The following is a 20,715-nucleotide window of genomic DNA, read 5'->3' on the forward strand; positions in this document are numbered from 1 at the left end:
ATGAAAAAACAAAACAAAAAGAAAAGGCCTCTTATTGAAATGCTGTTGGTGAGCCCTCAAGGTGGAACCTCTTTTCCATCTCATCACTCTCTTCTTTTATTCCCCTTCCCTCTTATGACTATGCCAATTATCAATGTAATCCATGTGATTACTCCTCATGAATATATAGAGTGTATTAGGGACCAAATAGAATTAGTCTAAAAAGTTTTAAAATTAATATGTTCTTGCACGAAAAAAGAGAGAAAAATTAAAAAAACACGAGAAGAAACAAAAAGGAAATACATATCAAGCATGCAAGAAAGAAAATAAAATGATTCATTCTTTATAATGCCAAACTATGTGTGACATATATTGACCTCAAACTTAGTTCTAACATGAGTTTTAGACCTCAACAACTAATAACTCAATGGGTCGGCAACTCGGCATCTATAGGTTTCGGAGGTAGACTCTCTAATTCAACCCTAACCGATTGGAGGATCAAAATCCTTGTTTTGGGACAACCTGAGTGCAATACATCGCCACCTTGCATGCAGGAGTTGGAATTAATCATCTCTTTATTATTTTTTATAAACAAAATAATTAATTAATTAATTTTACCCATATCGAATTAATTCTGCACAATAAAAAAAAAATCTATATTGTAAGTGCCATACGTCACTCTGGCCATCAAGGCCGCATGGAAGTTTCCTAAACCGCCGTTCTTAAATGATATGATAAAAATCACGGATCAACTGAAGGTAACGAGAAGTTTCACACACACACACACACAGAGCCAGAGATAGAGAGAGAGGAGGGGTTAAGAACAAGAAGAAACACATGCCCGTTGTTTATCTTGATTCTCTGATGCCAAGCCGGTGAAGGTTAACCGTCCACGGCCCCAAAAAGAGAATCCACAGCTATCATTCAAAGAAACAACATCGCTTCTACGAATAACGCACCAAAAACGATCACCAAAATCGAGAAACATATTTTTCTCCCCTCAGTCTGAGGAGTAGAATCAATTGCAAGCAGTTAAAAATTAGAGCAGCGAGAAGGGAAAGAGCTGGAGATACAGAGTTGCAGCAAAGGCAAGCGAAAACCCGCCATCTTACTATAGTAGTATTCCAGCCAACCAGTGAGAGAGCGATGGAAGACACTCCAAAGCTCTCTCTTCTGTAAAAAGAGAGGAGGAAAGAGAGTGAAAGGCTTTCGATCATTTTTGAGTCCTTTTTTTGGTAGGTGCTGGGAAAAGAGAGCGATGGGTGGAAGACTGGAGAGCTGGGGGTGGTGGGTAGGAGGAATGTTGCTCCTTTGCTTGAGCCTGGCCTTGGAAAGCGAGGTGGTCTTAGCAAACAGGCCCCTCGCATCCTCACCTCATGAGATGGGAAGTAGTAGTATTAGCATTAGCACCAGCACCAGCAGCAGCAGTAGCACCAACCACAACAAGATTATAGAGAAGGATCATAAATATATCCTTGCCAACATCTTCCATTCCCTGTTCGACAATGGCGACTCTTCTTACACCCATGTTTGGCCAGTATGGGACTCTGCTCTTAGAACACAATTCATTTGCTTTTCTTCTGTTATTTGTATATCTTTGTGGTGATTGAATGGAGTTGGATGGGATTGGATTCAGGACATGGAGTTCGGATGGAGGGTCGTGTTGGGTTCGACCATCGGGTTCCTTGGTGCTGCTCTGGGCAGTATTGGAGGTGTCGGCGGAGGTGGGATTTTTGTTCCCATGCTTACCTTGATCATTGGCTTCGACCCAAAGACATCTACAGCCATCTCCAAGTGTAAGACATAGGCTAATATAGATGGAGTAATGTAGAAATAATGTCTCCTTCCTTCTTTATTTCTTTCTTCTTCTGAAAACAGGCCGCATGGCAGGTTCTTAAATTTGAACATTCTGTTTCTCTTTAATCTAGACTCTGGAGCTATACAGAATAAAATAAACTAAAAGTTACTATTCTGTTTATGAATTTAAAGTTTGTTAGCTATACAAAGATGGATCTCACCTGTACTGTGTTTTATTCTTGTAAGTCATGATTCGAGTTCCATTTCTTCATTTAAATCCGGCATTGCTTGTCTTGCAGGTATGATCATGGGTGCTGCAGGATCCACAGTGTACTATAACTTGAGGCTCCGCCACCCGACACTGGAATTGCCAATCATTGATTATGACCTTGCTTTGCTGTTTCAGCCCATGCTCATGTTAGGCATCAGTATTGGAGTCGCTTTTAATGTCATTTTTCCTGATTGGATGGTCACTGTTCTCCTCATTATCCTCTTCCTAGGTAAAATGATAGAACAAATTCTTTATGGCCATCACCTCCATAAAAGAAAATTTAGGTACTTCAGATCATCTTATGTTCCAAGCATCTTATCATATGAAATCTCATATTTGGCTGTTTCTGCTTCCCTAAGAAGATTTGGTTGATTTGTTCTTACAATAATATTAATGATTTAGCTAGTTTTCATCTTCTTGCAGACAGAAGCTATAACACCACTTCCACTACAATGAAATCTGAATTTTACTGCACAAGCTGATAATACAATCAAATCGTCAGAAAAAATCACCTACATGTTGAGTCAAAAGAAAAACTACTTCTAGCAAAATTCCGAACTAGTAGATGAGTTTCTGTATTTTAGTTGTAAAGGTTGTCTCTTACTCTGTCGCTAGAAGCTTTCATCTAGCATTTTTCATCGCACGATCTGGCAATGTTTTTTCCTTATTATTATCAAAAAACAGTCATGTCTCCAAGTATTGAATTATGTATGCATATTCTCGGCATTTTCCATGTCTGCAGCTCGGTAATTTTCATGACCATTTGCTGGTAACCAATTCTCCAGAAGCTTCATTATCCTTTCACTTAGATCTCATAAGAAATTTAATCTCCTTTTTTTTTCATGCATTAGTACTTTAAGTGGAGTTTCTGGCAAAATCTAATGGCGGTCCTTGATGAAAATTGACCTTATAAGCAATATCATGACTCAAGAAAGTATTTCCTCCCAATGTAGTTCATATTTGGTAGTTTCTCCAAATTATGGTACTATCATCTTAGAGTAATTAATGAATGAAGTATACTTTTCTATATCTCAGTTATTGGTTGCTTCTTTTTTTCCCTATGTTTAAGAGAGATGAAATACTAAATTGGTATGACTGATTCCAGGTACATCAACAAAGGCACTTTTCAAAGGTATAGAAACATGGAAAAAAGAATCCATATTGAAAAAGGTCTGTTCCTTACCTCATTGCTTTCAATTTTCTGATCTTGTTTAAATAAACCTTGATTAAGAGAGTTCTTGCGATACTTACATTTCAGGAAGCTGCCAAGCTGCTCACTTCTCAATCAAATGGTAAGTATGACAAAAAACCCACCTCAGCAATTGAAGTAATTGAAAACTATGATCTACTTATGCTCACTAAGCAAACAGTAAGAAGCATGGTTCGCCGTACTGGCCCGAACCGGACAATACAGAGCATACCATGTCATACCAGTTCGGTATCGGTATATATTACGGGAGGCATACCGACATTTGGTACACCGAAAACATCCCATTCTGTACTGTACCGATACAGTGCTAATATGGCACGGGTACCAAGACGGCGAATCTTGGTAAGAAGATTTACAAACCATCCTCTTCTCTCTCATGACAAGTGCATATGCACTACTATACGCACCGAATCGCAGAATTATTCATGCACGCGGTTATTTTTTCTTCTGTTATTTTATTTGAAGCTTTTCATTGTAGGAAAAAACTAGTATTATCTTTCTTTTGAATTTTAGAGAGTCAAAAACTGGCATACAAACCCCTCCCAGGTGCTCCTGCTGCCAATGCGCAGGTCCTGTCATCTCCAGATGATGAGGTAGGTTTGTTTTTTCCTTTTCTTTTGAGAAAAGAAGAGTCAGGTTCTGTAGTTAACCCATTTGATCTTGAACTTATCAGAATTCTGATGAACTCTGTCTTCCCAGGTTCCAATCAAAGAAAACATCTACTGGAAAGAGTTTATGCTGCTGTTATTTGTGTGGGTGGCATTCCTTGCTGTGCAGATAATTAAGGTGATATATCACTTTTCTAGACTTAAAAAAGTAAAAAAGAACATTGTTAATAGTTAATTTTCATGTCCTCGACACTGTGCCCTTTCTCACCGTTGTCTTGATCATTGTACATTATATGCTTATGCTATCTAACTTTTCATATATCATGATTTTCTTTCCTCTGGAATATGTATGCAGACGTATGCCACAACCTGCTCCATAGAATACTGGGTTCTAAATGCTTTACAGGTATCATCTCCTTTGTAGTTTTCTTTTCTTCTTATATTCCTCAAAGCAGATACAAGAGTGTTATTTTGGTAACAGACTAGACCGGAATAGGGTTATTTACATTATTATTGTGAGAAGGGGTCATTTGCGCATATGCAAACAGATATGGATCCCTACATTGTTACATTCTAGATAGGATTAGGAACAGGCATAATCAAACCTGCTTTTGACATAGCTATCATTATTTGGGTACCATTTTCACTTCTTTAGAATTTTATTGAATCAAGAAATAGGTTTAATTGTACATCTTTTAATATATATATATATATATATAAGGTATCCTCCGGGTAATTCAAATCAGAGCAATTTGATGTCTGACTCAGGCCTATATGACATGACTGATCGATAGGAATACTCCAACATTTATCCTTCAGGAGTCATTGGAACCTCAAAGCATTGGATAACTAAATGTTCATTTACTGCATTTGATCTCATTCCTATTTACTAATTAACAAGGAATAATTAGAATATTGGATAGTTTAAAATGATGTTCAGACACATATAACTGGTCTTTGAAGAAAAGAAACCAGAGGATACTGTTAGACTGGTATTTTTATTGATTCAACTTCATGTTTTGAAGGGAGTTCTCTATAATAGTGTATTCAATGTCCAAATCTGAAACTAATTGACGAACATGTACAAAAATTAAGATCAGCCAGTCTTAAAAAAGGTGTAACATGGAAACAGACTAGCAAAATTCCAGAGGCACATAAAAAGAGTACAGTCTTTATGGAAGTAGATAGAAGAAAGACAGATTTATCACTAGGTGAGCATGTCAGTTTACCACCATTTGAATCAGTAATTATATATTTCATGCTCACTGTTCTCAATCTGACACCAAGTGAGATCTTCTTTGAGCTGTCATTTGAGCTCTATTTAGATGATCAACCTGTTACACTTGAAGAGCAAATATCCCTTGGCCTTCATCTATATGTTGCTTGCTTCCTTGCCATGTTATTTTTGGATCATTTCAATTCTAATTACTTCACATGAGCCCAGCTTTACCTTCAAACTAAACTAGTACTTTTGCAAAGACTTGATATCTTTAAATTTTGCTTCTTTTATGTACATATCTTATCCCACAACCAAATTTCTATGATCTGGCTACCAGAAAGGCATGCTGCTTATGAAAACATAGCCGATGCAACCCTCAGAATCACAGCCTTAATCATTTTGAGTCCTACTTCTAAAATCTAGCATTCCTATATCCTTGGATTACATATTTCATCCAGCTGTTGTATCCATCTCTCATCCATCAGCATACTAGAATAATTCTCATATCAAATTATTGCTTTTTTTTAACCTAGAAATCTTCCAACGACTTGTATTAAATCTCAAATGCATACAATCTGATCAAGTTCTAGCTTCATAACAGGTACAATTTGAAACAGGTCTCAACATCCTTTGAACTTAAGCAGACAACACAATGGCTTTAATTGTTTTTGGTTGTGTTTGGTTGCTGGTTATCTGCTAGTAAAGGCAAGTTATCAGTCCAACCAGCTAAACAGCCATTAACAAAGTTAGGATTAAAGTTATTTGGTCAAAGTCCCAAAAAGCCATTTAACCTGTTTAACTTTATTTCATGGGGAGGGCGAAATAAATTTGACCAGGCTCTCTCTTCTCACTCTTTACATTTTCAGTTGTTCCATAATCCATTAACTCCTGGAATTTCGACCAAACAGAGGATAATTTTTAGCGCCAGTTAGCTGGCTCGCAGGTGGTTAGAAATGGTTAAATCTATCTACTTCCTGGTTAGCTATTCGGCATCCAAATGCAGCCTAACTGAATATCAGAGCAACAACATATAGGTTTAGTTGATCATTTTGATATGTGGATAGGTCAATTACTATCATCACTTGATAGCTTATCTGGCCAAGTGACAAAGTACAAATGCTTTCCATCGAAAAAAAAAGGACAAAGTACAAATCCTACCATGTAATTGATAAAGCTTCAGTATGTAGAAAGATTCTTTGGCCTAATGTGGATCTGAAAGGAACCCTGCCAAGTTGTGATAGGAAAACAATTATTTAGCTCAGAAAATGGCACATTTGTGGAAGAAACTTGACTGACATTTTGTGTTATGCAGGTGCCAATAGCTCTTTCCGTCACGCTTTGCGAAGCCATCAACCTCTGCAAAGGAAAGAGGACAATTGCCTCTAGGGGGAAGCAAGATATAAGATGGAAAATGCATCAGCTGCTCTTCTACTGTTGCTGTGGGGTATTAGCTGGGATAGTTGGAGGACTGCTTGGACTAGGAGGGGGGTTCATCCTGGGACCATTGTTTCTTGAAATGGGAGTTCCTCCTCAGGTTCTGCTCTCTCTTACACCACTAAAAGATGCGGCAATGTCTGAATTCTTCATAATGAGAGAATAGATTTTTAAGTTGAAACATAACTTCGAGAAAAAAAGGTTAAAACATAACAGAACAGGAATATGAAAGCCATCTGAAGCTTGTGGAATTCTGCGAATGGAAAGCATTCATAAATTTTATGAACAACAAAAAAAAAAATCCATGTTAATATATATATATATATATATATATATATATAAAATTCATGACCCTTGGTTGGGGGAAAGCTGAAAACTAAAGTTTTTGGACATCAGTCACTAGGTTTTAGTGTAAAGTGTTTATGGATACTTATTAAACAATCGGTCGTGCTGGCCGAAATTGCTCGCTGTGTTTGAAATGGAATGCATATGTTTCAAACATGCTTTTTAAGTCATTATAATGCAGGCATTTGTTTTTGGACTTGAAGATATCCTAGTTCTCATGCATTGTGTTATTAATGTTATCGTGTGTGTTGTAGGTTGCAAGTGCAACATCAACATTTGTGATGACATTTTCGTCATCAATGTCCGTCATACAATATTACCTTCTCGATCGCTTCCCCGTTCCATACGGTAAACAGCATTGCCATCAATTTTACCCCCTGAGAGCTATAATATTAGCTACTACAACTACTGGAATCTTAAAAGCTCTTTGACTGTTTTATTGCTGCAGCTGCCTACTTTGTTTTTCTGGCAACTGTGGCCGCCTTCACCGGTCAGCACATTGTTAGAAGGTTGATTGTGCTCCTAGGCCGAGCATCGCTGATCATCTTCATTCTGGCTTTGACCATCTTTGTGAGCGCAATTAGTTTAGGTAAATATTGTCGCAGTTCTTCTGTCAAGGAGATGTTTCTAATGCATGGCCTATAATCTCTAATATGTTGATGTCACTGCAGGTGGTGTTGGTATTGCACACATGGTAGAGAAGCTGGAAAGGAAGGAGCATATGGGTTTTGAAAACCTTTGCTACCACTCTAAATCGCTTCAATTCAAAGTCCTTTAAAGTTTTAAAGATGTAATAGTGATATCCATATCTTTCTTTTTGCTACAGATAGGGTATTTGTCTACTTGAATCCGAGTTGAATCTTTGTTCTTGTAACCATGACAACTGAAACTTGGCATCCTTTTTTCCATATACAAAAGTAAATGCTTAATCTGTGCAGAAATTGCGGCATAATATCTAATAACAAGTGCAGAGTTCAATTTATTCATCATGAATGTAATTTAAGGTCTAAGATAAAAAGACAAGTAACATTCTGTTCCAACTTCACAAGTAAAATTAACCTAACATAATCATTTGCATTTAGGGAAAACAGAGGCTAAGATCAATGCTGTAGATCTCCACTTCCGCCAGTCTCTGATTTCCAAAGGACCTACCTAGATTATATTGAAGCCTGGCACTGGAAATCCACCATAGTCTGCATCATGGTTAAGTTCTCTTAGTGCCATGGCCTATCAACTTATTGTTCTCCGATCTCAGTGCCATACTTCCATGTGGTCATGGCATGATATGATATGTAATGGCTGCAAAATAGAAGCATCAGTGACTGAGCTTTCTTTTTCCAAATAATCTGGTTCTACCTAGTCACTGGAAGGCATGAAGATTTGTTCTTCTGGAGTCGACTCATGGGCTTCAAGAAGAAGAAGAGGCTACTGCAGCCAGTAAGAAACTGGTTAGCATTTGAAAGCTAAAAATTGAATCAGAAATCCTGTAGTTCTTGAATTTACTAGAAAGAGAAACAAATGTTAGCTCGAGTATTTATCTTGTATTTGATTTTCCTTTCCATCGCAGCCTATTTCCTTGCTTATTGAACGTTCCAATTAAAACTAATCCCATCACAAGATCAAATTACATGAAGTATTACCATTCTTGATGTCATTTGGCATTAGAAAAACAACAGAACTCTAGAGACTCTTAAGGAACTTGTTAATTTGTTGCTAACATTAACCAGTTGTTTTTGTCATCTGAAGCCTTGAACAAATTATAATGCCTCAGAAGTTCAGAACATTGAATAATGGTTGAATTAGTCACTTGGGAAAGCTCAACCAAATGTGTTGAATACAAGTTGGTATATTCCATATCTTAAAACACACATAAAGCAAACTACAAACAAATCAAGTAGTTATCAGCAATAGATCCAGGCAAATATCTCTCTACCATTGGCAAATCATTTGCTAAGAATACTTGATATACAAACATGCTAAGTGTTTTCTCCCGTCTGGAAAAGTGGTCCTGCATTGCGGTGGTAGATATCAGTGCAGCATCAACATCAGAACAGGGAATGAGTCCAAGAAGAGATTCCAGAAAAACCGATGGCTAGGAGCATCTACTGTTTGTCATCCTTTCCCAATCTCTTCTCAGCCAGTGCAAATCAAAATATAACTGTCTGAAAGGCCTTATGGCTACTACTCCCAAGCATACATAATTCCACAACGACATGGGACCTGCATTGGTAAACTCCCTCTTGTAGGTCTTTTTTGTGGGTACAAAAGAGGAGCCTGAAGCTTATACATAAATTCATAGTTCAGAGTACATAACAGAACCACTGCAGAAACTACTAAGGCATCATTTCTAAGATATATACAACAGAGTTAATAAGCTGAAACACTAAACCCACCCCAGAGCAGCAGAAGCCCATGTCACGCTACCAATCAACATTGTTCTTAGAGATCGACAGCAAGCCAACTTATAAAAATTCAATTTTCAATTCACCATTTCATTATCTTAATGAAACCGTGTGGGTGCACAGCCCTCCCTTTCTCCTCAAGAGCAATACTTGATATATAGGACAGGGAGGATAAATGATATATAAGTAATAAATCTCCTAAGCACTTAAAATCTTAAATCTCTTTTTTAGGCACATCTTACCTTCTAATATCTGGATGCCTCAGAATGTCATTTTCTCAAGGGGCAATAAATTGGATATGCCTTACGAACATGCTCCACAATGTGGATAATGAAATATAAGAAATTAAAGAAACATTATTTGGGGGTATCTGTAGAAGCCAGTTTCATCAAGAAAAAAATAAAAATCTGTAGGCCAAATCACAAGGATAAGAGCCCAGAAATTGACGAAGGGGAAAAAGAACAAATTTGTTGCCTCCCAGTTGCTCTACTGCCATTTCATGCAGATCTGATTGATATACCCTATAAAAACATTTTGTATCATTTAATTAACTGGTATATGTTAACTTATCACTTTCCCAGCAAAGTTCAAACCATCTCTGAAGTTCAAATAGCAAACAAAATATCAAGTCAAGATACCAAACCAAGTTGTACAGACCAAACAGAGTACAGACAGGATGAGATAACATTCTCTAGCCTAAAAAAACCAACAAAAGACATTACATTTTACAAATAATATGACGAAAAAGGAGTTACCGGAATCTAATTATACAAATGACAACAGATAATTGAAATGATGCACGACAGTCCTGATGGCATTTCTGCAACCTTTTCTCTATCTCACGCAAGTGCCCCCATTAAAAAAATTGATATCTCAAGATGCTTGAGCTTCATGGAATCAGGACTTGTAGCTTTAGGGGGCAAGATACAGCAGAATCCATCGTACAAGAGCTAGCTGGCATTTGCAAGAAAATGGTCCTCCAAGTTGGGCACCAAACTGAGATATTCCACAAGTGCTATCAACGCAAAGAATGGATCACCTTCCTGTGTCCTCCAAAGCCCCAAATCTGCCGAAATAATAAAGGACGAGTTTTATAGAATTTGAACCTACATCTTTGTACAACTGGAAAAGATTGATCTCACAAGACACAGGTAGTGTTAGATGTTCCGATTTTTTTGAATGGACTGAAGTTTGGAACTGTTATAAGCTGACCAAACAGAGGTTTGATCAATCACCTGAGATTGGGCGCACAACTTGAAATTTGAGCATGATAATCAAGTTCTCAAGATGTTAATATCATCCGAAAATATGAAGGATGTAGATAGCAGAGGCATGGAGGAGAAAAAAAAAAGATTGGTACACAGACACTCCATTGCCCCTTATTATGTCTTAAGAGGAAAGAATTTTGAGATCAAGAAAGCAATAAGGATGATAGAACATATGGCTAGAACAAGATAATAATCCCCTAGCAGGTGTGCAAAATGAGTCGCACCCATTTAATCTAGCTAACCTCTAAGAACCAATGTCAAACTCATACCAAGATTTTTCAAGCTAGCTAGACTGATTAAGCATGCCTTGTAACTAAAAGGCTGAAGTTGATGATAAACAACCCTTCACCAAAGGGTTGATAGAGAGAGAAGTAAATAAAAAGGTGACTCAGTTGTAAACTGGAAAATGGAACATCCAGCTGGTGTGACCAGAGGCGCCTGGGCTGAATTTTGTAGTTCAAATCTGAAACTAGTTGAGATTCTTTTAAACTGCTGGAAACAATTTCCAAAAAACAAACAGACAGAAATAAACTTCCAAATGGGGAGACAAAACAAATTTGATTTCCGAGATATTCGATAAAGAAATGATACAACCCATAGTGGAAGTATAAGAAGCTGCATTTCTAGTCATGGTGCACCCTAAGCATAGCAGTTTCTACAAACTCTTAAAATATGTTCTAATGGTTCCAATGGTGAAATCTAATTATTGATTAACAAACTGGATAAGAAGGTACCTTTAGGTTTTTGTCCCAACTTCCTGTGCATAAGGCACTCCCATCAGATGACAAACCTAGGCAGCTTATGCGGCCCTCATGAGAGTTTTGCAGAGTTCCCAAATTCAGGACTACCTGAGAAAAGAGAAAAACATAGATGATCCAAACACCCTTTTCTTATAAAAGTTAGCAAAATGATAAAACAAAACACCCAAAGCAAGAAGGGAGGGGGAACAAATCAAAGTGATGGTTTCACTAACTACAAAGGTTGGACTCTTGGCTGAAGTTCTGTCCGAAACTCCAAAACCAAAATCCTCAGTTTCACCTAAAACCAATACAAACCTGGGTGAGTTTTGGAGTTTTGGTTAAATTGATTTTTGCAACCAAAGTCATTGTCTATATGGCTTGCTTATGCTGGATTTTTTTTTTTTTTTGTGGAAAGGGGGGGCACCATTTATTCATTCCTTCAAATGTTAGGACACATTTTTTAATTAAAGTTATATTTTGCAAGTTCTGAGAATATCTGAAAGTATTGATGCATTAGATTTTAAAAAGGACATAAAATGATTAGACTGTGATCAAACAGTATCATGATATATTACATATAAAATAGGACTTTAGCTTTTTTTTTTATCATTTCAATGGGAATACCGAAACAATATATTCAACAATCCTAATAAATAAAATGTATTTTAAACTGATTTCCAATTTTTTCTTGATTTTTCTTTAATTTTTTTATTTTTCCTAATATAAATTGTTGTTTGGATTTCTTTATAATTTTCAGCCAAACAATCAGAGATATCTTCTTTAATTTTAGTTTTTTTTTATTGTCTTCACTCTGGATAAAAACAATTCAGAGATAATATTTAACTGCGAATTTCTAAACATTGCCAAGATTATTTCCTAAAACAAATGATTGACTTCATATAATGTTTCCACTATATTTTTCATTGAAGATTGCCTTTACTGTTTAGAGTTGCACAGGAATTTGTTTTTCCAAATAAAAAAGAAATGCATACCTCAGCTACCAGTGTGTCCCACACATAACAATCACCATTGGAGTATCCAGCAAAAAGGAGTCTACCCGATATTGAGAAGGCAATGGATGTGACAATGGGAACATCATTATCATTATTGTCATGCTGCTGACCATAAACTTGAAGTTGATGTCCTGTCCTCATGTCAAATAATCGGCATGTGCCATCATCAGAGCCAGTCCCAAATCTTTGCCCATCAGGGAAGAATTTGACAGCATTAACATCCCCGACATGACCATGATAAGTTCGGACTGCTCGACTAGCAATTCGAGTATCCCACAGTCGAGCAGTAGCATCGCATGAACCAGAGACAAACATATTTGAATTTGAAGAGTTGATTGAGACACTGGAGATGAAAAGCACAAGTTGTTTTCAGTAATATGATTATCTTAGAGTACAGAATGAAAACCAGGTTTCTTTTGTTTAAAACGAAATAAATATAGAAAGATCATATGAAAGTTTCTGTTTGCAGGAACATTGTGCCTGCAAAAGCATCACAGCTCATGCGTTTACAAGAGAATCCATATGACATCAAAAAGAAACAGTTCTGGGAATGTTCTAAGAATTCTCTGTTATTTTCCCCTACCAAAAAAAAAAAAAGAAACAGTTTTGAATTTTGGGAATATTCTAATTCTAAGAATATGCCCTGTTACTTTTTTTTCCAAAACAATCCAGCCTCTTTGCACCAATCTCTCCACTGGCTTACCCATAGATTGTTTCTCTCTCTACTGATGGGAGTAAGGTTAACAAGACCAGACATCATCCCATATCTTCATCATGCTTCATGTATATATATCCCCAAAAATTTTGTCTTATCCAATCTTTCATAAACAGTCAACTAAAAGCTATATATGTTAATCCCATATCTCCATCATGTTTAGTGCAAAAGAGAGCTACATATGTTATACCAGTATGTCCAAATAATCCCATTTTTAATCCCTCTCCCACTAAAATACAGTAGGCAGCATTATACTCCCTTGTTTTCCCATTAATGCATGACACCAAATGCAATAATAATAAACAAGATGATAAACAATAAGACTTGTGTCCTTCAGTTGGCAGCCTCCTCCTTAGCACATGCACTAGAAGAGGTTCCATATTCAAAGACAGATGGTGAAATCCCACAAATATTTTCAAAATCGAAAAGCAAAAAAAGGGGAATAACCAGTGGCATAAATGTAAAGAACACTTCCAAATTTTCAATGGTGCAAAGCTATTATCGTATTAAACATTTGTGCACCTCCAAATAAAGCTTAACACTACATAAACTTCTACTTGAATTCAATCATCCGTACATATGGGGCATGACTGATGTTTAGAGTTGCAAAACAAATAATTGGTCACTATGTTTTGTTGATTCAAAAACCATTTATTGTATAAGAAGTCTATTAATTTTACATATTATATATTAACAAGTTCTTTATTTAGTAATATTATTGATTTTTTTAGTCTCTTATAAATACACAAAGTCATGAGAAAGAATAATCAGTACAAGACTATGATATATCAATTACTTAAATTAATCATATGACTAAAACCTCAATGCGTTATTATACAATTTTATATATTTGATAGAATTTTTAGTACAATTAGTCATAGAAACAAAGCATAAATAAATAACGGACTGTAATGTGCAATGCACATGCCCAAATAGCAGTGTCTATCACACAGTTACATAAAATAATTTGAAACATGATATTGGATTTGGACATATCGATTTATTTGCTAGTAATCTCATCAATTTTTAGGAGAATACTGAGTTTGGGAGAATATGTTCACATAATGCATAGAACCTTTGGTAAATGGCAACATACATTATGGGCCTTGATGTTTATACTGAAATGTACTGCTTGCTATCTAAATTTCAGCAAAGAAAGACACAAAGGAGAGGAAAATCTACAAACGTACAAATGGATAGAACTATCCTTGTTCTAGCACAAACTTATCGGAATTCTGGCAAGGTCAGCTAATACTATATGCAAACTAAATATATAAGTATTAGATGGAAACCTACATAGGATCATCTGTTTTGGATAGACAACAAACATTCCTTCAATTTAGGTCAAGATCAGCACAAGTTTGTTCGGAAAAAAAAAAAAAGCTTTCAGTGGACGGAATTCCACTAAAAACCAAAGATCATAAACAGATTATAACCAAAAAGAGATCTATAGATTTTGTTGCAGTAATTGATGTCAAGTACAAAGCCAGTTATGTGAAATATCTTTTCAAATAAAGACAATAGGCATTCAGCCAATATAAAACTAAGCTACCTATGGAGGAAAAAAATTACAGAAATTTATGACTGCAGCATTTTGGTTTCAAGTACAAGTACATGAATGCATGATAGGATCTATGCAATTACCTCAACACATCAGCTGTGTGTCCTGATGGAAATTCGCCTCCAAAGACGGAGATCCTCTGACCAGTAGTAACATCCCATAAGACACATGTCCGATCCCCTGAGCTGGTAAGCAGTCGAGTCTCCTGATCTGGGACATACTGACAAGATGATACATAGCCCTTGTGCCCAGTAAGTATTCTTGATACTGGTATATTTCCATCTCTATCAACTTGAGAATTGAGATTGAAAATAGAGCACGCACTATCAAGGCCACCACATGCAACAGACTGACTGTTGGGGGCAAAGGCACATGTCATGACCCAAGCACAGTAAAGCTTTATAGCATGCGTTTTCTGGCTTGTCAAGGCATTCCACACAATTAATCTCCCATCTTGAGAAGCACTAACTATCCGATTCCTTTCAGGAGTCCAATCCAGCGAATAGACCTGACAATGTTCTTAGAAAACAGTATACATCAGTTGCTAATTAAAAGGTTGAAGTTTGAGTTTTAATCTCTAAAAGCTAGATCCATAACTAATCCAAAATAATACGAAAGGTCACCATCCAGCAAAAAGTTAAAATGTTATAAATTTTTTGCACATCCACATCCACACATAACGCATGACTTAATATCACAATCACAAATGCCACAGTTATGTGCAATTTGACTTATAAGTTGAAATAGAATATCCAATTGAGCAAGGAAAAAGTGGTCAACATCTCCATGCCCCAACCCAAGAATGCAGTAGAAAGAAATGAGATCAATTATTGCAGAACAAGAAAAATGATATAACATTTAGAGTTGATAATACTGAACATGTTTCTTAGTTTCCTTTGTTTTATATCTTATACCTTATGTATACATATATGTTGTTTCCTAGATACATTGATTCATTTTAGTTCTAACTTAATCTTCTTAGTGGGGTCTCCCGATATCGAAGATTATCTTATCCCGAGAAATGTTCGAGATTATGATTAAAAAATAAAGCTTGATAGATATATTGACACAATATGTTCCAATGAAGAAACATATACTCGAAATATTGTTCACCTGTCGTCAGATTTTTGTCTGAACTTAATTTTCACCTATCAAACCTTCCTTACGGGCCAAGAAACATATGATTTCTAATTTAAGAATTTAACCAGTACAGCATTTCATCATTTCCAATTACGTCATATAGCATATGGAAATTAAATAGTGTAAATTGGAACAGCAATGAAAAGAAGAACAGCCAACCAGGAAAGAAAATTCCTTTAGAACATATAATTACATGAACCCGAAGAATGATTTTGAAGTAAATCATCGGTGGATGCTAATTTTGGCTTTGCGTGGTTGACTTGCAAAGAGCAAAAAGTTTTTAGGGCACCTTCGCACAACAGACCAGCTAAGTTTCACACACGTATTTTTTCCAAGCATTGTGTGATAAATAATCATTCAGAATATCTTTTCCCCCTGTGTTTTCGCATCACATCAGGCTTCTCCAGTTCAGCAATTCTAATATACACATAAAAAGAGGAAAGAAAAACAAGAACTTCACCTTCCAGTCTAAAAAGTTGAAAACTTTCACTGCTCATCAACAGTTCCATATAATCACGGAATCCTCATTTAACAAAAATACCATGTAAAGGTAGCTTTCAGACAACCCCATGAACTCAACTAACAAAAACGAAGCAACATGCAGCAAAAGCGCAAAAAATCTCATCTTTACAAAAGAATCAGCAGCCTACTTTCCCCGTATGACCCTGCAGGGTCCTACAGCAAACCAGATCCGTGGAGCCAAAGCTAATCGCCGTTTTCCCATGGCTCTTAGCATATCCAGCAACTGAAAAAACAAAAGAGGGAAAAAAATTCAAACCACTGTTCTCAAGAGAAAAAAAATTGAGGGGAAAAACCGCCAAGAACAAGAACACGAGAATTCCACCATCGGTGTCGAGAAGCGCCTGCCGCCTCTGCTTCAACCGCTCGCGCAGACCGTTCACGGTCGCCGTCGCGGCCATGTGCCGCTCCTTCAGCTCAGCAACATACATGGACAAACCTAACCCTAACCCCGACCCCAATGTTTCAAAACATTAGAGTTCTGCAGCCAATGACCGCCCTCTCTCTAGCTCGATGCGAGCCCTAATCCACCATTCCCACTCCGAGAACGCCAATCTCGGAGCAGAACGGAGGGAGAAACCGATCTAGGGTTTAGGTTCGCGTGGGGCGAATCGAGGAAGAATACGAGGGGACACAGAGGAATAGGGGAAGGTGGGGTAGAGAGAGAGCGGGGGGGGGGGGGGAGTTGTGGGTGGTGATGTTGGAGAGTGTTTAAAGGAGGAAGGGAGACGGAAAGGGCGACGTGGGTCCTGTCCTGACACGTGTCAGAAGAGATTTAGGACAGCGATGTTCGTGGGTCCGAGGGAGAGGTTAAAATTATTAAATGAACCGTTCCACTCAAATGGGCTTCTTGGGCATGCTATGGTACCAATGATATTTTGAAAACTCCCATTCCCTGATTTTTCTCACTTTAACGACAGTATTTCAGAAGATAGTAGTAGATATGGTGTGGGCTTCATGATCAGAAACCATGAGCTAAGTTTGATTACGGTAGAGAAATGATGCATATTTGATTAGTCCATCTTAGTGGCCGAGCTGCGCTCGACATGAGAGGATCTCGTATATGCTAGTATACACTTGGAGGCTCCGCGAATATTCTTGAAAGGTGATTCTGCCATAATGATTGAGTGGATCAGGTACGGACGTGCTAGGCCAGATCTACACTCACTAATCAGATATGTATGACATTTTCTGGACAATCTTGATTTTTTCTAAGTCGCACATGTTTTTCGGAAGACGAACAGTGTGGCGGACTAAGTTGCCTCCTCCGCAGCTCATCACTCTATGGCCTTCATATGAGATGGCACTAGCTCCATCTCGCAAGACCTTGTATTTTGTATTCTGATTTCTCGTGGCGTACGCACATCTATGTATAACTGAGACGCCGGTTTACCAAAAAAAAAAAAAAAACTCAACTAGCAACCGCTCTTCTAATTGAAATTTTAAATGGCAGCCAAATCAAAACTGGGGGTAGCCGTCGGGCCCGCACGAAAAATGGCTTGGTGAGGTGAAATTTTTACTTAACAATAGAAAAGCGCCTACAATGAGAGCATTTGCTGGACATAAATCATGAATGAGCTCCATGTATGCAATGTACAAAAATCTAAAATATTAGAGATGGATATTTCTTACAAGAAAAAAAAAGAGAAAATGATGAGATTGATATTGAAAGAAAATGAGGCAACTACAAAGAGTAGTGAGAAGTATATTCAAAATCTATAAAAGAAATGGAACCATTCTTGGTGCTTATGTGATGCATTTACTTGCACAGGCGGATATGATTCTAGAGGAAAAAATAATAGTGAAATAGTAGGGGGCTTTTCTTTTTAAATTCTTATAGGACAATGTTGTTTGATTTTTGTTTTAAGTACAGTTTAGGCCTTCCATGGATCAGTTCAAGATCAAGGTGCTTTGATTGGCTTGGTATTGGGAGATTATTATGGCAGACTTGTTTCTTCTTTGCTAAAGCATGTATACTTAATGCCAGAGGCTCAACTAAAAGCTACGACCGTTTAGATGTTGGAATCCGGAGAGTGTAAAAGGAGAGAGATTCTTCAACTACAATTCAATGGGTCAATCAAATGCAGTATGCTCATGTTGATGCTAGCCCTTATGGAGAAACATTTGGGTCATCGTTCCGGCCTATCCTCTTTCTAAGCAATACACTTTTCATTGTGATGGATTTCAATAAGACTGAAGAAGAAGAAAAAGATTCGAGAAGATAAGAGAAAAAGAAAAAATATAGCATGAATAATTTATGTGGATCGGCTACAAATCTATGTATATAGATACATATATGCATGCATATATATAGAGAAAAGATATCTACTCCTCTCAATACATGTGTAAGCACGTACGTAAATAGGTACATATATGCATATGTGTGTACGTACATACGTATAGAGAAAAGATATCTACTTTTCTTTAAGTCAAAAATTAATATTCGAGCACTCAAATCAAAAAGTCATACAATCGACAATAGTCTATAATATTAAGAATCTACTTTATTGCCCATAATCTGCATATGTTAAAATATGTATAAATTGAAAATCGATGTAATTTAATGTTTAGATCGTAATAAAATATGGTCTCATATTATTTTAACTATACATTTTATGTTTACTTAATGCATAGGGCAAAAACCACCAAAATGTGTTTTCTCCCACTTTTAGGTATTTTAATGATGTAGATCATGATCGATGGTACAAAATTTTGATTTGGATAGTTGACCCCCTCTCAAAAATCCCCAACCCTATTACATCCCCAGCCTCAAAATGAAAAAATAAAAAGCAGGGACTTGTAGGACAAGCATGCAACTTTAGAGCAAGTGAAGGAAGCACTACCTTGAATGGAATGTTCAATTGGTTCCCTAAGAGTGCTCAAGAGAGATTGAGCCTTGTTGAGAATGAAAAAGAGGCGTATGCCGGTTCCTTCACCATCTTATTTTCCTGGGGTCTTAGAAATGGCTCCATTATTTATCCAATGATCATTGTATACAACACTAAGGAGCCCATGCACCAAATCCTTGCTGCCTACCATTAGAAAGCAAATGGTCCAAGAGGTAAGAACCAAAAACCTTGGATCATCCACTTTTATATAAGATCCTGATCTTCTCCAATCTTGAATTGAGCTGGAGAGGGCATGTCTTCCATTCATGACCATTTGTGATTGGTGCAAGAGCCATGATTGGAAGGGATCCACCGCGGTATACATACAACGCCTTGTCCAATCACCGCTATCATGCCTATCATAGATGGCTGTGATTGGAAGCTTTGGTGCAAGCCTTGGTAGGAGAAGATCTCCATCCTTTAATATAAGGTTATATAAAGCTAAATAATAGCTTACTCCTTTGTTAGTTACAGTTATATTGGATAGTCAAAACTGATTATAATGACTACTATAATAGTTGATCCCTAAAATACCTCATCATGATTCCTACTCCTCATTATGTTCCACTCAAAACACACCCATATCTTGTAGAGATAAGGCTACTGCTGACATGAGCTTGGACAAATCTGAAAAAATTGATTTACTTAATTGTGAACAGACAGATCGAAGGTTAGGTTTAGTCAGATCACAATTGATTTGTGAGACTGACATTTTTTTCTTATGAAATCTAGCTTGGTCGATAAGATATAGGTTCAAATTGCCAGACAAATATTGAATGGAGAAATGTGTCGAGATTAGCTCAAATGGCATGCTATATAGTCTTCTAATAAGGTGAAGAGTGGGCTTCATCCACCTAAATTGCCACACTTCTATGCACAGCGAAGGTGGACATGATGCATCAAGATATCCATTCTCTGAAAAAGAAAATGCATGAATTCAGGACCAAGGATTGTTTTGGATGTCATGAGCCATCCAAAACTCTTAGTATCTCCACATAATTTAGGTTTAATAAGTATCATAAATACAAAGAGGGTAAGCCATGATGCAACAGATGATCCAGAGATCAAAGATTCAAAGGAAATAGCCTCTTCGCAAAAAAAGATAAGACTATATACATCTAAACCTCCTTAGATCCTAGAATGGCGATAGTTTTGTGCATTGACCTGCCTATAGGTATCATAGATACGCTATTGGATTCAAGCATAAGCTTTAGCATTGTCCAACTAAATAGCAAGTGCACCAAGTAGGCAGCAAGGTAGGTTGGAATCTATCTTGGTGTTAATATGAATAGGAACCAGCACCTTTACAGGTCAAGCTGGATTGGATTTAAGATTTGTTTTATTAATATCAGATTTCAAAGGGGTCAATTAAAGTCAGCAATAACTCTGATGGAAAAGAGCATAATGATTAGCTGACTTGATTGCATCATGAAAAAAAATGCAGGATAATAACCACTGTAATAACACAGTATGATAAACAACTACATTCCCTAAAAGATTAGAGGTTAAAGATGAATATCCTCCTACATTTTGCACTAAGTTATGAATAGCCCCTTGCATTTTGAATTGCAGCAATATCCATCTTGCATTTTCTTTATTGCTCAAG

The 20,715-nt window shown here is 36.9% G+C and overlaps 2 protein-coding genes across 2 annotated transcripts; one reads left to right on the plus strand and one right to left on the minus strand.

Moving 5' to 3' along the window:
* The first annotated feature begins 813 nt into the window (after positions 1-813).
* Positions 814-9,997, plus strand: LOC103702749 (sulfite exporter TauE/SafE family protein 3-like). Its single transcript, XM_039114500.1, has 12 exons — positions 814-1,516; positions 1,616-1,775; positions 2,076-2,276; positions 3,153-3,217; positions 3,306-3,339; positions 3,771-3,850; positions 3,957-4,043; positions 4,221-4,271; positions 6,397-6,618; positions 7,118-7,211; positions 7,312-7,452; positions 7,535-9,997. Exons 1-12 carry the CDS (start codon positions 1,238-1,240, stop codon positions 7,639-7,641), a joined length of 1,521 nt encoding a protein of 506 aa, XP_038970428.1. The 5' UTR covers positions 814-1,237; the 3' UTR covers positions 7,642-9,997.
* LOC103702709 (guanine nucleotide-binding protein subunit beta) lies at positions 9,855-16,898 on the minus strand. Its single transcript, XM_008785251.4, has 6 exons — positions 16,547-16,898; positions 16,353-16,447; positions 14,646-15,070; positions 12,266-12,629; positions 11,268-11,381; positions 9,855-10,331 (listed from the first exon to the last, which is right to left on the minus strand). Exons 1-6 carry the CDS (start codon positions 16,650-16,652, stop codon positions 10,284-10,286), a joined length of 1,152 nt encoding a protein of 383 aa, XP_008783473.1. The 5' UTR covers positions 16,653-16,898; the 3' UTR covers positions 9,855-10,283.
* Between the last annotated feature and the right edge of the window lie 3,817 nt (positions 16,899-20,715).

The sequence above is a fragment of the Phoenix dactylifera genome, chromosome 16 (assembly GCF_009389715.1).
Source record: "Phoenix dactylifera cultivar Barhee BC4 chromosome 16, palm_55x_up_171113_PBpolish2nd_filt_p, whole genome shotgun sequence".
Lineage (NCBI taxonomy): Eukaryota > Viridiplantae > Streptophyta > Magnoliopsida > Arecales > Arecaceae > Phoenix > Phoenix dactylifera.

Bases quoted from the DNA above. Each gene is read 5' to 3' on its own strand.
- LOC103702749 (XM_039114500.1), top strand. From the start codon at position 1,238: ATGGGTGGAAGACTGGAGAGCTGGGGGTGGTGGGTAGGAGGAATGTTG. The intron at 3,218-3,305 runs GTCTGTTCCTTA...CTTACATTTCAG, and splicing joins AAGAATCCATATTGAAAAAG to GAAGCTGCCAAGCTGCTCAC. The intron at 7,453-7,534 runs GTAAATATTGTC...ATGTCACTGCAG, and splicing joins TGTGAGCGCAATTAGTTTAG to GTGGTGTTGGTATTGCACAC.
- LOC103702709 (XM_008785251.4), bottom strand. From the start codon at position 16,652: ATGTATGTTGCTGAGCTGAAGGAGCGGCACATGGCCGCGACGGCGACC. The intron at 12,630-14,645 runs GTAATTGCATAG...TTTCATCTCCAG, and splicing joins CACACAGCTGATGTGTTGAG to TGTCTCAATCAACTCTTCAA. The intron at 11,382-12,265 runs GTATGCATTTCT...CTCTTTTCTCAG, and splicing joins GGGACACACTGGTAGCTGAG to GTAGTCCTGAATTTGGGAAC.